Source organism: Rhinolophus sinicus, chromosome 1 (genome assembly GCF_057876585.1).
Source record: "Rhinolophus sinicus isolate RSI-liver-muscle chromosome 1, RSI-T2T, whole genome shotgun sequence".
NCBI classification, from domain to species: domain Eukaryota; kingdom Metazoa; phylum Chordata; class Mammalia; order Chiroptera; family Rhinolophidae; genus Rhinolophus; species Rhinolophus sinicus.
In genome coordinates this window covers 104,210,879-104,225,287 of record NC_142501.1, presented here as the reverse complement: position 1 = coordinate 104,225,287, position 14,409 = coordinate 104,210,879, and the positions used below count along the sequence as shown (strand labels likewise).

Below are 14,409 nucleotides of genomic sequence, written 5' to 3'. Positions count from 1 at the left end.
TATTACTATTGCAGAAGTATTGCTTTACTCTGTAAATTTTTTCCTTAAAATTATTGAACTCTCCATTTGTAGTTATCCATTATTTTAACCCATTTGTTCATCAACTCTAACCTGAATACCTAGTATGTACCAGAAGTAGTCTACTCAGGCCCTTTTCAATCTGTCTCTCAGGCTCTTTCACCCTTAAAATGTTTCTGTTGACCTGTATGAGCCAAGTGAAACATTTGACGTGGAAGCATTAGAAGCTAATCTCAATGGAACCTTTTGCTTCCTCCTTTCAAACAAAGGATTTCTGCAGTTAGGACGTTGTAAAAGGTAACCAAACCGGCCACTTTGAAAGTGTACAAATACTAATAGTGATCAACGGAAACATCTGATTTTCATATAATCTATAACACTAAATATTGAATAAAATGAGCCCTCTCTGTTCATTTGAATCCTGAGTTTCCTTTGGCTTCAAGTTTCTTGAAAATCAAAATGAGAATTACTTTTAAAAACTTGTCTTCTTTTGTTTTGTTATTTGAGTCCTCTTTCCCCACAGTGGTTTTAAGAACCAGCGTTGATTTCAATGGGAAGTACAGGACTAGAACACAATAGGTCTTTTGTATGTACAATTATTTCCCTCCATTTAAGGTGCCATGGACGGCAGGGTGTCCACTCTTGTGTGTACCAAAAAGAAAGGTTTTAAGTGGCTGCCAATCATAGTTACAAGACATTCTGAATTATAAACTGTCTTCCAAAGTCAGAGGTGTTAAAATTGAGAAACTAGTATCTTAGAATCACTGCCATACAGTGTCCTTTCTAATCCTTAAAACATATCTGCAAAGTATTTAGAGTGATGTCATTTTGCTTAATCGACAGGTTGTCTTTGCGAAGTAGTAGTAATAGTAACCACTATAATCATATTATCTAACAATTATTCAGCTGTGTTTTGTGGTAGGAAGTGTGTAGCCAACTCTTTGCATAGATGTCAGTTGAGCATAGATGCACAACAAAGTCCTGTGTCCTGTGAGGTGACTACTGTTTTTATGCCCATTTTGTTGCTGAGGAAATCGAGGCCCACAAAGGCGAAGGGATAGCTAACAAGTGACAGAGCTGAAGTGGGATCAAACCCATGTTGAGCTGAATCCCCGGGTCATGTCCTCTCTCACTCACATAGGCTGCTCTTTCATTCAGGTGGTGAGTGACAAGAGCCAGTAAATATTGTCCTTGTGCAGAAGCAAACTCCACATTGGTTTAGAAGGCCTCGGAGTAGCATCTCACGTTCACAGTTACGTGAGGAATTGCATGTTTGAGACAGTGCCCTGTAATGTCCTTAAAAGCCTTGTCACCCTCATAGGACCGCTCTGCATCTGGCCTGTGACTGTGGTCGCCTGGGAGTGGTGACTCTGTTAATAGAGAGGAAATGCAAGCTGAATCTCCAAGACAACAAGAAGCTGACAGCTCTGATGAAGGTACGTGGTAGCCAGCTATGTCCACACCAGACGGACTGAATGATTTAGAATGAAAATGAACTTGTCCTGATTACTTAGAACTAATTGGGGAAAGTTGTGGAATATCTACTTTGAATTCCCAGAATTGACCGTCTATTTCTGGGTATAATCCACAGGCTGTACAGGCCCAGGAAGAGGAGTGTGCGAGTTTCCTGCTGGAAAACGGAGCTGATCCCAATATAAAGGACGAGTGTGGCTGCACCGCTTTGCACTACGCGGTCCTGGTTGGGAACACAGCCATTGCCGCAAAGCTGCTGCAACACCGGGCAGATATAGAAGCAACTGACAAGGTATCGATCAACAGGCGTATTTACCCAATATTTGCAATACACGTCTCTTTAGCCACAAGCATTGCATTTCTAGTAGGGATGTATTGCATACTGTACATCAGGCCCTGTCACCACGGAAACAACTCCAAAGCCAAGTCAGGGAGGCTGGGAAATGGGGTGTCTAAGGAAAGGGCCCAGCTCTGCCTCCCAGCTCCCATTCCACCCCAGAAGGAAGCACTTGCTGTTCTGCGTGGAAGTGGGTGCCAGGCTCAGAGCCCACCAAGCACTGAAGTTCTGGTGGGAGGGAAGTGATGAGGGGGTGGCTTCTGTGCAGGCAGGGCCTTAGGACATGGGCGCTGCTGGGGATGGGTGGGAGGAGGAATGGAGACCTGGTACCCAGCAGGGGGAGCTGGCGGTGTGCATGTGGGGGAGGGGTAGCAGCAGGCCACAGGCCCCTGGCACCCCAGGACCCCGGGTTTCTGAAGACTGCGCAGGAGGGTCAGTCACGTCTGGGCATCCAGCAAAGACAGCTGCCTGTGCTCAGAACCCCTCTGCCAGCCACGGCCCCTCTCAGGGTCTCCACCTCGGAGTGGGGCTCCTGCTCAGCCTCATGCAGGTCCTGGGCGGGTTGCAGGTGTACAGAGGGAGGAGGTGATGGGGCCGCGTTCACGTGCTTTTGCTCCTGGACGTACATCACCTCTCGCCACTGCGACCCCGGCAGGAATGCTCTAGGTTGACACCGGTAGGGTCAATTTCACTTGTTTGCAAGTCAGGCAGTTCCCTGAATGAAAACATTTTGAACTTAGTTGCCGAAGATTGCACTTTACATGCTGATACTACTAAAGAAGTCGTAGAAGGCACACCTGTCTTTTATGTGCTTATGGCAAATATTTGTAAAAACAGTTTGTCACAGGGAAAACTGTCTTTTTCCAATATTTTTTTCTGTCTGAGTTTTTGACCAACTAATGGAAAACAATGCAGGAAAGCAAAATTCGCCTTGGCAATAGGCTTTCTCTTAAAACTAAAACTAACAGAAAAATTTCACAATTTCACGGAAATCTTCATGCTCTTCACATGTTCCTATGTTATAAAAAGGTGATTTATATGAAGGTGATTTAGCTCTCATTGGCCAAAGCTTAAGAGGGAAAAGGAGAGAGCACTCAGAGGAACGGTGCAGACCAACTTGGAAATTTGGCCAGGGAGGGGAAATACCAGAGAGGTTCTTAGTTATTTTTCCCATTAATTTCTATGTTTAGGCAAGGGGCTGTCCAGTTTTCAGGGATAGTAATCCTTAGTTGAGGAGAGAGAGTTAGTGAGAGGTAAGCTTGCCTGGAGATAGATTCTAGGAGGACACTGAGGCCACAAGATTTCAGTGAATGGTGGTGAGTAAGTGGCAAACAGGAGGAAGGGACAGATAATTAACTGACATACAATCTTATTTTGGCGGAAAGAACCACCTAGATTAAGACTCTAAACTCTGCTGTGCAATCTAGATGTCTTGATGGAGAATTATCAATAATGAAATCCAGTTGCATTTTGAGTTGATTAGTCTTTTTTCCACTCCAACCCAGGAAATGATGTGCAGTTTGGATAATTGACATGTCTCTTACACTTTTCTGTTATTTGTCCGAATCCTCAAATGACCGAGGGAATTGGCCTCGTAGGCGAAAGAACAGACTGAAGTGATCGGTACTGCAGTAGATCTCAGCTAGAATTGTTCTGGCGAATCACAGTCACTTGAGGAACTGTGCAAACATTTACAGGCCTGGGCTCTTCCCTGAAAGTTTTGACTGAGTAAATCTAATAAGTCCTGGATCTAATAAATTCAGACACAACTCTTGGTTCAAAACCACTAAATGGATAAGTGTAATGTATCACTTCACAGATTTCAAAAACGTAAGAACTCTCTAGAAGAGGTTCAGTTTGGGATGGACACTTCCTTCAGCTCTCTTCTTTCCAACACTCTTGGCCTGACTTTGAACTGTCTTTACCTGTGGGCTCAAGCAGTGAAAGGGAGTATCACTGGCGATATCTGCTGGCTTAAAGAAGTTCACCTGTTTCCTTTCAGTCATTACTCATTCACTGGCGCTCAGAGAATCTTTAGAAATTTGCTGATGGGTAGTCTACTAACAAGTAGCATATGACCCTTTAAGAATTTAGCATCTTAGTGCATGCGCAAATCGTTTGCTCAATAAATGTTTATTACCAGCAGGGTTTTCCTGCAATAGTAGGAAATCGTGAACTTTCCTTTTAGTTGAAGCTGTGCGATAGACTGTCTCAGTATGTCTGTTAAGTTCCTAGAGCCCTGGCATAATCAGGATGGCAGGTTTAAACATCAAAACATCAAGAGCCTGAAGTTCGTACCAATATAGATGGGAACCATTTCAAAACTTTAGTTTCAGTGGTTCTATGAGTAATTTTCCATTGGATTAACAATCTGTGAAAAATAAGTACAAATAGACTGTGGTTTGAATAAGTATTGGGAAAATTATTCAAGTGGGTAAAATGAGTCTAAATGACAGTTTTCGTTGCATGTCGGTGCCCAAGTTTTTGATAAAGCATACGAGGATGATACCAAAGAAAGGAATTCTTTTACATACAAATATGCACATTATACACGACCATTTGGAAAGAGCAAATATAAAATCCCATGTCAGCTATAGACAAAATGTGTCCTCTGGGTATGTTTAGTTTCCTCCATATGTTGAGTCAATATTGACAATTTTGGAGACTCACACAGCAATCTGAATGTCAAGAATCTCTTAAAGAATCAAACCTAGTCCCCCTTGAGCCTTGACTATGCTGCACCTCTTACATGAGACATGTGTTCTCTCGTTCGCTACTGGCCTCCCCTGCGTTCTTCTCTTACTTGAGTCAACTACTTTGCCTCCGTTAGCACTGGAGGTTATGATTCCTGTCTTATAGTACACGAGGTCTGACAATTAAGTTCGCAAAATCATTCTAGAAAAAGTACTACATACCTCATTGCTGAATGTCACTATGGTTACACTCGAAGTACTATCCCTGGGAAGCTATGAAGCGACGCCAGCACCTAGTCAACCCTTCAAAGCAATTTTGGAACGTTTTGTCTGGATTGGCCATCAGAACTGTCATCGTATTATCCTTGATAAACTGAGTGTCATCAAAATGTCTTCCTTTCAATATTTTCTTTCACTTCGGGTAAAGAGAGAAGGCATTGGGAGCCACATCAGGTGAGTAGGGTGGGTTTCTGATACAGTTATTTGTTTACCAGCTAAAAACATTCTCACAGAAAATGCCCTGTGAGCTGGTGCATTGTCGTGATGGAAGAGCCATGAATTGTTGTCGATAAGTTCAGGTCGTTTTTGTTTTAACTTTTTCACGCAGCCTTTCAACAGTTCCAAATCAAGAACTTGGTTAACTGTTTATCCAGTTGGTACAAATTCATAATGAGTCATCCCTGTGATATCGAAAAAGGTTAGCGACATTGTTTTGACTCTAGGTTTGGACTGATGGAACTGTTTTGATTGTGGAGAATTTGCTGACTTCCGTTGTGCACTTTGACGCTCTGTTTCAGGGTCTTATTGGTACACTCATGTTTGTTTCCTCACTAGTGATAACACGGCCCAAAACATCATCTTGACTCTCAAAAATGTCTTGGCAAATTTGACTCTCCTTTGCTTTTGTTCATCAGTGAGCTCCTTCGGGACCATTTTTGCACCCACCTTTCCTATGCGAAGATTTTCAGTTCAGATTGTCCTAACTGTTTCTCTATTGATGGTTTCTTGCTCTGCTCTGCTTCTCACAGTCAGCGATCAATTTTGGTGCACAAGTCGATGAATTTTTGCAGTGTTTTCCTCAGTTCTGCTCGTTACTGGCGACGCTGATCTCTCTTTATCGGTGGTGCGTTTTCTCCCCTCAGAAAAACATTTAACCCATTTGTACACTGCCGTTTTCTTCATGGCATTATTCCCATAAACTTGGACTACAATGTCCCTGATTTCACTTCCACTCTTGCCAAGTTTAACAAGAAGTTTAATGTTTATGAGTTGCTCTAATGTGTGTAGCTCAGACATTCTCACGACAGCACACAAAAACACGCAACCACAATGATGAGCACCACTCAGCAAGACACCGCCACAGGTCGACACAAGCACATCTCTGAGACATCGGCATACCAAGGTTATGAAACCGTAGTGAACTGTTTGTACAGCGCTGCCAATGTAAATGCACGGTGGCAAATTCTCAAACTTAATTGTCAGAACTCTTATTTTGATAAACATTTCAAGATTGTCAAGACAGTCTATCTTGACTTATTATGTCTATTTATGTTAGTCTCTTTAGAACGATTGGATTTTTCAAGTTAGAGTTCCTAAGTTTTTTTGAAACCCTTTCTCTTTATATGTCCCATATATAATAACAGTCCCTTTACAATGTCTATATGTTTTATTAGTTTAATCGTAGTTATAGTTGGAGAGTTTATGCATATTGCAGATAGTTTTATATCTTTCTCCTTAAATTGTTCCTTAAAAATGCAAGTGATTTAGTCACTTTCATTATGCTAAAAATAATCTATATGAATCAGTACTAAAACGTTGATTGATAAGGTATGATAGTTTCATTTCTGATTTATATTTTTCCTAAAATATGAAATAATTTTAAGTAGCAATTGAAATGGAACAGGAGGTAAAAAGCATATTTTTTTTCAAAAAGTAGGTATCCGTTAGCGTCCCACTATTATCATTATAACGGAGACGAAAATTCATATTGAGCTTTCCGACAGCTAAGTTAAAAATCTATCATCTTCCTATCGCAGAGAAGTCCTGGGCCATTTAGTCATAAGCAATCAAAGTTCATTTGGAGCCTGAGTCTTTTTAACTTAAAGTCCATTCCCTTAGTGATCCTTTTGGAGCAAGAGAGCCTGAACGTGACATCTGGGTCCTGAGAGCATTGATTCAAGAGAAGCAAGCGCGTCTCTATAAGCTGGAGAAAACTTCACCTCTGTTGGAAAGCTCTCAAAACTGTGTCCCTGAAATTCTATCTTTTCTCAAACGTTTCTGTTTGCCACAGAAAAATGTTGTCAAATCGGAATTAAGCAAAAGTGAAATATTTCTTTAGTAATAGGCATATAAATCACAGTTTTGTAATATTTCTCACACAGAGATAATCTTCCTGGAATCTTCCTACTGGGGCTCAGTAGGAAGAACTTCTGGTGAAGTACATATTCTTTGGAATATAATTTAAAAAACACTACTCCAGAGATAAACATTTAAGTTATCAGTTCAATAAAAATACTGAACGCACTTACTACTGTGTTTTAGAGTTTGTAGTTACAGAAATGAAATATAGCCCCTGCCCTCAAAGGCTCTCGGTTCAGATGGGGAAGAATAAAATAACTGCAGTTATACTACGATAGAGGCTTTGATTGGAGCAAAGATTCTTGGAACGTTGGGCCTGTCAGTGTTTGAAGGGAGTTCTGGGGAATGAGCTTGCAGTTCATCTGCTGGGGACGTAGAAGGAGGGTATTTTAAAGGGAAGGAGCAGCTGATCACAGCACAGGGGGCTGCTCTTTATTCCCTATTCTTAGTGTATGTTTAAGTTCAGAGGATTTTTTTGAGTTTTAAAATTCAGCTTAGAAATATATAATTTCAATAAATTGCTTCTCTGTTTTACAGTCTGGTTGCACACCATTTATACGTGCTACACATACAAACAATGAGGAAATGGTGGAATTTTTAATAAAGAAAGATGCAAACATAAATGCAGGCGATCGGATACGAAGGTATAGTTGTTTCTTCTCTTTTTCTTAACCTTAGTATTATTCTAGAGTGGTAACAATCGCTCGTGTCAGATTCAACCAATAAGAAGAGGATTAACTTATAATTATATAGTGAAAAATACCAACACATCATCTGTTGGGTTGAAAAGCAATTATTCTGACTTGGCAAGAGGAAGAAGCGTATCCTGCAGGATTCATATTCATATTTATTTATAATATTCGCTGATGCTATTTGTCAAGGAGTTTTTGTTCGTATGATCGTATGTTAGCTAATGGGTGTTCATGTTAACTTTACTGGTTTTGTATAGTAAGGGCTCTAACTTTTAGTTTATGATACAACGTTGGACTTAGTCTCTCTGATAGTTTTTTTAACCTCTACTTTGCATACAATATTCCTGAAACGTTGCACATTAAACACAAATAGGAGTTGATTTTGTCTTTTGGATGACTCTGCTTTAAACCGTTTTCTTGGGAGAATACTGATGTCACTGGAATTTCCCGATATGACTATGAATGACCACTACCAGACATTCATCAGTTTTTTTCTTTTTTTATTTCTAGTCTATTTTGATGTTTTCATTTTTTTGGTTGAGTAGAAGGGAGAAAGACAACTTTCACCGAATAAACATTTTATTTAATGAACACAAGTCATAGGTGTGTAATGAAGAAAAAAGAAATGGGATTTCAAGTCACACAAGACGGGGTTTAACGCCTGTCTTTCCTATGTGTCACGTGCGTGACCTTGGGAACATTACTGATCATCGTTAAATATATTTCCTGATATGAAACAAGGATAATATTATATCCTTCAAGTGTGTTTGTGTGTCAGATGATCTAGGATTTAATACAGCGCCCAGCACATGCTTATCAGCATCATTAAGCACAATTCTGAGTGTTATTACTAGAATTATCATTAATATTATTCTGTCAAGCCTGCCAGGTAGCTTTAACTTGCCTGACTTCTAGCTGACTTGGAAGTACCAAATATCAGACTAAGGAAGAAACAGGAAACTCTTCATTGAAATCTTCACCCACTTCAGATAAGTGACCTCAGCATAGTTGCTTGTCTAATAAAGGACTTTAACTTAGCAACTTCTGTGCAGTACCCAGCTGGGGCAGAGGTTTTTGTTTGTTTTCTTTTTCTTTTTCTTTTTTCTGTGTCCCTTCATTTTAGCCTTAGACATAATTTACAAACATGATCACAAAAGAATGTAAATGGTCCATTCTACCCAGACAAGCAGTGTACTGAGCGTGGTAAAGTCTACCCAATTAGCTGTTTACATAACTTAAAGTTCCTAAGGGTGAAATTATCTCTCTGTTATTTTAGAACGGCCCTCATGTTTGCTGCAAGGAATAACTTCCCAAACATAGTCACGCGTCTGCTTCAGCAAGGTGCTGATGTCTCTGCTACAGATGTCTTTGGGCGGACTGCAAAAGATTTCGCTTGTTCAAAAAATTTGAAGATGTAAGTGTTTACATTAAAATGCTAGTTATCAGGAAAAAGGGCTTTAGAACAAGTTAAGTGTCACTTCCTGTGTAACAGGTGAGATGTCACAGTTTGGTTCAGGCAGTTGGGGAACGGCAGAGAGTGACTGGATGTCCTCAGCCAGAAACCAAACGAAAGGTCAGACGAGTTACAAGTAGCACACGGCACAGATTCCTTACTCCAGAACTTTGAAGACCTTTATCCCAGGGTTCTCAACATTCTCCATTTCATTCCAAGTACAACCCTTGTGCATTGGGTACAAATAATGTCCTTTCTCTGATTTTCCAACTAGTTGTTTGGGGTTGTGAAAGGTTCAGCATTGCAGGAAATCCTGTGTTTTCCGGAGGCCATCTGCTATACTCTCCCTCTTGAATGTTTCTAGAAGCCAAAGGGTTCCCTAAGGCTAAGGGAGACCATTGTCTTTCACAAGTCAGATGGAGAGGGAAAGAAGGTCGTTCTGATCATCTCTTGTTTCCGTCGATCTGTTGCTGCACGGTTGCTATAGAAATGAGTCCTGTAATCATGACTGACCTTTGCTCCCACGTTTCCTTGCTGATCTGGAATCCTCTGGGTCCGTGGTTTTCCATACTTGGACTTCAAAGTTCCAACATTCCTTAGTTTCCACCCACCTACTTGTGTGCTCAGCCCCTATTCCAAAGCACCAGCACCCTGGCCCAGCAGCTGGGCCTCCCAGCTTTAGCCACACAGAGCCTTCCCCCCACACTGGAAACCTATGCGGGGCCCGCATGTCAGCCCAGACCTTCACGATGAGTTACCCTTTGAGCGTCTTGTTGTGTCTTCTGCTAGCACATGTTAGTTGGCACCGTTCTGAGCTGTCAGAGAGGGTCAAATAACGTGCAGGAGAAGATCAGACTTTCCTTTCTCCTCTGTTACCAGATCTGTACCCCAAGGCCGCTTGGTGTCCCCCAGAGCCCCTTCCCTTAGGTCCCCGTAGGTCCCGTATCGCCCTTCCCAGAGTAGTGGGCACTAAGTTTCCTGAGATCCCTTAGTTAAGGTGGGGCCCTTAACTAACCTAGATCTGTTTTCCAAATAATGAAAATCTCCCAAGTGACTTGAATCTCCCTCAGGTTTCAAAATGGTTTCAATTGTGCTTCCCAGGGAAGCCAGTCAACAGAAAGCCCTGAATCTGAATCTCAAGTAGGTTATTTAACACTAGAATGGCTGAGCCCACCCATGACTCATCAGTATGCATGTGTGTCAGGAGGGTCATATCTTCCAAGTCAATGGGGATGGACAGGGAGGTTAAGCATCGTTCTAATGAGACCTGTGGGTTCAGCTTTTGAGGAGGTGGAGAAGGGACCGTAGCAGTCCAAGCCAGGTTTCACTCTGTTAGTTCTCTGCCTCTGGTGTGAGTAGCTACGGGAATAGTGGACTGTTATGTCATCTATTTAATGAGGTAATGTATTTCTAAATACACTTAGGTACAAATTGTATAATAGCTGAGAGGTCCTGAATTACAAACCAGAAAGGAAGAGGAGCTAATAACTAAAACTGAAAACATTTTCTGAAAACTGCAACATTTGAATGTTAGAACCTATGAAAAACACACACTGGGGTTTATTTGGGAATCCAATATAGTTCCAAAACTAAAGCTCGAGAAAACTCATTCCGTTGCCTTACTATTTCTCTGAGCCTCTTTTTGGTTCATTATTTCATTGAATCCTCTAACATCCTGGTAAAATAAGGCAGTGGATGCTTGTTTTATAGAGGAGGACTTTGAGCCAGAGAGAAGCACTTTGTCCGAGAACTGAATAGCTGTGGGTCATAGAGCTAGGACTTCTCAGTTTAAGACCCTTGCCCTTATGTCAAGCTAACTCCAATAAATTGAACACTAATGCCCTCAATTCATGACTGGTTCACCTTACTTTCTTTGTCTTCTTTAATCACACGCTTAATAAAAAGTTTGTAGAACGTACAAATTTGAAGCACATGGGATGATTAAAGTTTTATATTAGCTCTGATATTACCTGAAATGCTCTAAGAATTTCATGTCTTTGATAAATGTTTTTCATATCAGTATTAAGACAGTAATATCATCACCTTTTTTATACATAGCATCCAACAACAGATTACTGATTATGAGAAAGCAGTGAAATCTAAAGTGTTTTCTGAAACTAGCACACTAGGTAAGACTTCTGATAGTGAATTTTCCTGGTGGTCCTACCATAGATAAAGTTAGAGTAAAATATTTTTACTAATGAAAGAAATGTAAGAAAAAGAATGTGTAAACTGCATCTGTATGTTTTTCTTTCTTACTTAATTTTTGTAATAGTCCATCATTCAGCATTATTATAAAATTTTATTGTAAGTAATTAAAATCTGAGACAGCGTTGTGTGAAAAATTCATTTATTTTATCACGATCCCTAAAATCCCATATGATCTTTGTGTAAATAAGAAAGAAGATTTTTTCAGTTAGTATGCTGTGTTTCCCTCTATAATTACCTTGTAATGAATTGGACTTGTTATAAAAATGGAATCTTTTCTTTCTTTAACGTTTACTGCAAATGGATTACATCTAGCAAATGAGTACTTGTTATTACTCAGTGCTTGGTCTCACTAAAAATGTAATGAAAACTAGGAACTCAACAATATCCTCCCGGTCCTATAAACAAATTGCAAACAAGAACTACAAAACTAGCCAGTGTGCTGCCATCCCAGAAACATTTTTTTTTAAAGCTCTCTACTCATAGTATACAAGTCAGAAAAGCAACGCCTTTTGAGAAGCATAGTTTTTTCCACGGAGATATACCAACAAAGTCAGTATTGTCACCTTCGTTGCTCATAAGTCAAAACGGAATGAGACATGTTGACTTCATTAGAAGACGATCTTTCCCTGTGTTTGTTGGATAATTGTCATGACAGTGTAAGTTCTCTACAACAGGATGCCCTGTTGCCATCAGTCAAAGTAATAAGGATATTGTTGACATACTCCCTGTGCTGTGCGCTACATCCCTGTGGCTGTGATATTTTATACCTGGAAGTTTGTGCTTCGTGTTCACCTTCTTTGTCATCCATCCCCTCCACTCCCTCTCCCCTGGCATCCATCAGGTTGTTCTTCGTAGCTGAGGGTCTCTCTTGTGTGTTTGTTCGTTTTTGTAGTTTTAGATTCCACATATAAGGGAGATCACACGGTATTTATCTTTGTCTTATTTCACTTAACATAATACCCTCTAGGAACATCCACGTTGTTACAAATGGAAAGATTTGCTTCTTTTTTTGTGGATGAGTAATACTTTATATAAATGTACACACACACACACACACACACACATCCTGTTTATCCATTCACGCATGGAAGGACACCTGTGTTGCTTCCATATCTTTGCTATTGCAAATAATCTTGCAGTAAAGATAGGGGTGCACACTTCCTTTCAAACTCGTGGTTTTGTTTTCTGTGGATAAATACCCAGAGGTGGAATTGCTGGATCTCATGGCAGTTGTTTTTTCAATTTTTTTGAGGAATCTTTATACTGTTATCCACAGTGCCTGTACCAATTTACAATCCCACAAACAGTGCACAAAAATTTCTTTTCTCTGTTTCCGCGCCAACATTTGTTATTTCTTGTCAACTTGATCATAGCCATCTGACAGCTATGAGGTCCTATGTCACTGTGTTTTGCTTTGCGTTTCTTTGATGGTTAGTGAGGTTGAGCTCTGTGTTTCTTTAATTAGGGTGAAAACTGAGAGGCTCGCATTGGACCCCCCCATAACATTTACAGGTGGAGTACGTCACATGCTCATTCCTACAACACTTAGTGGTAAACCAGTGACTGTGATTAGCTTAGTACAATCATTTTCTTTCTGGAGCTGAGCAGAGGCCACCTTCTCTGTGTAGTGGGACAGTACATATCCACACAGAGTCGTGCTTATTCAGCGAGAATGAAGACTAAGGAATGGCCAGTGGGCAGGGAGCCAGCAGTGGTGACTGCAGTGGGTCCAGGCAGACTCTCTACCCTGGAAGGAAACGGTAGCAGGGGGTGTACTGATAACACTGGAGTCACAGAGTCTTTTCTATTATCTTGCAATTGGAGATACAACAGAAAGAGTCTGTTTCCTGTGTTGTGCGTTGCTGCAAAGTACAGTGCCCACCGACCCAGCTTCCTAATGAGAGGGTGTTTCATCCCAAAGTGAACACTCTTGGCTGAAGAGATGGAAACGTTGTACTGTGTAACAGCAAAATAAGTGTACATTGCTGTAACTGCGTGTCATGATGGAATGAGGAAAATCATGCAATGTCCTTTTCACATTGTCAGTTTATGATACTGATTCTACCGATGATACCATTGTCTCTCAATCTGATGGGTGTTGGTTAGTTTCATAATCATTGAAAACGGGACTTGACTTGTAGGTATGAAATTTTGATACACGCCGTTTATTTTTTATTTGATTTGATTTTACTCACATATATGTTATGTATATCTAAGAGAAGTAAAAATTCATAATATATTAATTTCCTACCAATAGTATCATTAATATGCACTCTACTATAGTCTCCAGAAATCTGTTTTATCACAGTATCAGTCTGATAAGTTAAAGTTCTGCATTTTTCTAGTGTGGATTTAAATGTATTTTAATTGTTTTCTTTAATAGTGGACGAGTGTTCTAAGAAAGATCCCGCAAGCAGGTAAGATTTTATGGATTTCTAAAAATGGCGTGTTCACTAAGGGACTGCAGAGAACCGAACAGTTATTGAGTGTCCTGCTCTGGGCCAGGCCCTGTCTTATCTACTTACCAGTTGTTAGCTCATTTGTCAACACAATAGCTTTGCAAAGTGGCTGTGCTGTTCCGGCTCCTTTTTATGAATTAGACATTGTGATTCCGGGAGGTTGATTAATTGACCCATGGTTCCCTAGTTAGCAAATGGCTGACCTGTGCTGTGACCTTAGCCTGCGTGGCTCCCAAAGCCATTCTCCTGTCCCTCAGCCTGTCCTGAGAAGTTCCTGGGCAGCTCTGGAGTCAGGATTCAGATGCAGGTCAGAGGAGCTCAGAGAGTCCAATTTAGTTATATGTTAACGCTGATTTAGAGTTTTTCCTAAGAAACCCGGTTAGTCCAAGCATTTGTCTTCAGATAGTGGACAGTGTTAGCAGTAATGAGAACCTGGTTTTCAGCATCAGAATTTAGCAAAAAGTGAGCTAGCTGTGGCCACAGAACTACAGGCTTTACATGAGCAAGACCTGGTCAGTCAGGTGGTTTGGGGTGTAATGCCATCTACCCTTCTGGAGATGAATTACTTTTCCGTAAGTGAAAAGTACCTATGTGTAGGCCATGTTGGGTTAATGAAATTCAGCATCAAATTAGAGGATATTTTTAATTGATATCTCAACTAACAGACTTCCCAGTCTGGGTTTCCCTTCAGGGTGGTTCCTTTACCTGGTTCTAT

General features: G+C 40.6%; 1 protein-coding gene across 1 annotated transcript in view; it reads left to right on the top strand.

Annotated features, from left to right (window-relative positions):
* LOC148759136 (uncharacterized) overlaps positions 1-14,409 on the top strand; it is a 116,304-nt gene that overhangs the window by 61,115 nt on the left and 40,780 nt on the right. The window contains exons 4-9 of the mRNA XM_088793015.1: positions 1,340-1,454; positions 1,610-1,783; positions 7,417-7,523; positions 8,848-8,985; positions 11,083-11,153; positions 13,619-13,652. Coding sequence (XP_088649141.1) covers positions 1,340-1,454; positions 1,610-1,783; positions 7,417-7,523; positions 8,848-8,985; positions 11,083-11,153; positions 13,619-13,652 — 639 coding nt within the window. The remainder of the gene's footprint in view (positions 1-1,339; positions 1,455-1,609; positions 1,784-7,416; positions 7,524-8,847; positions 8,986-11,082; positions 11,154-13,618; positions 13,653-14,409) is intronic.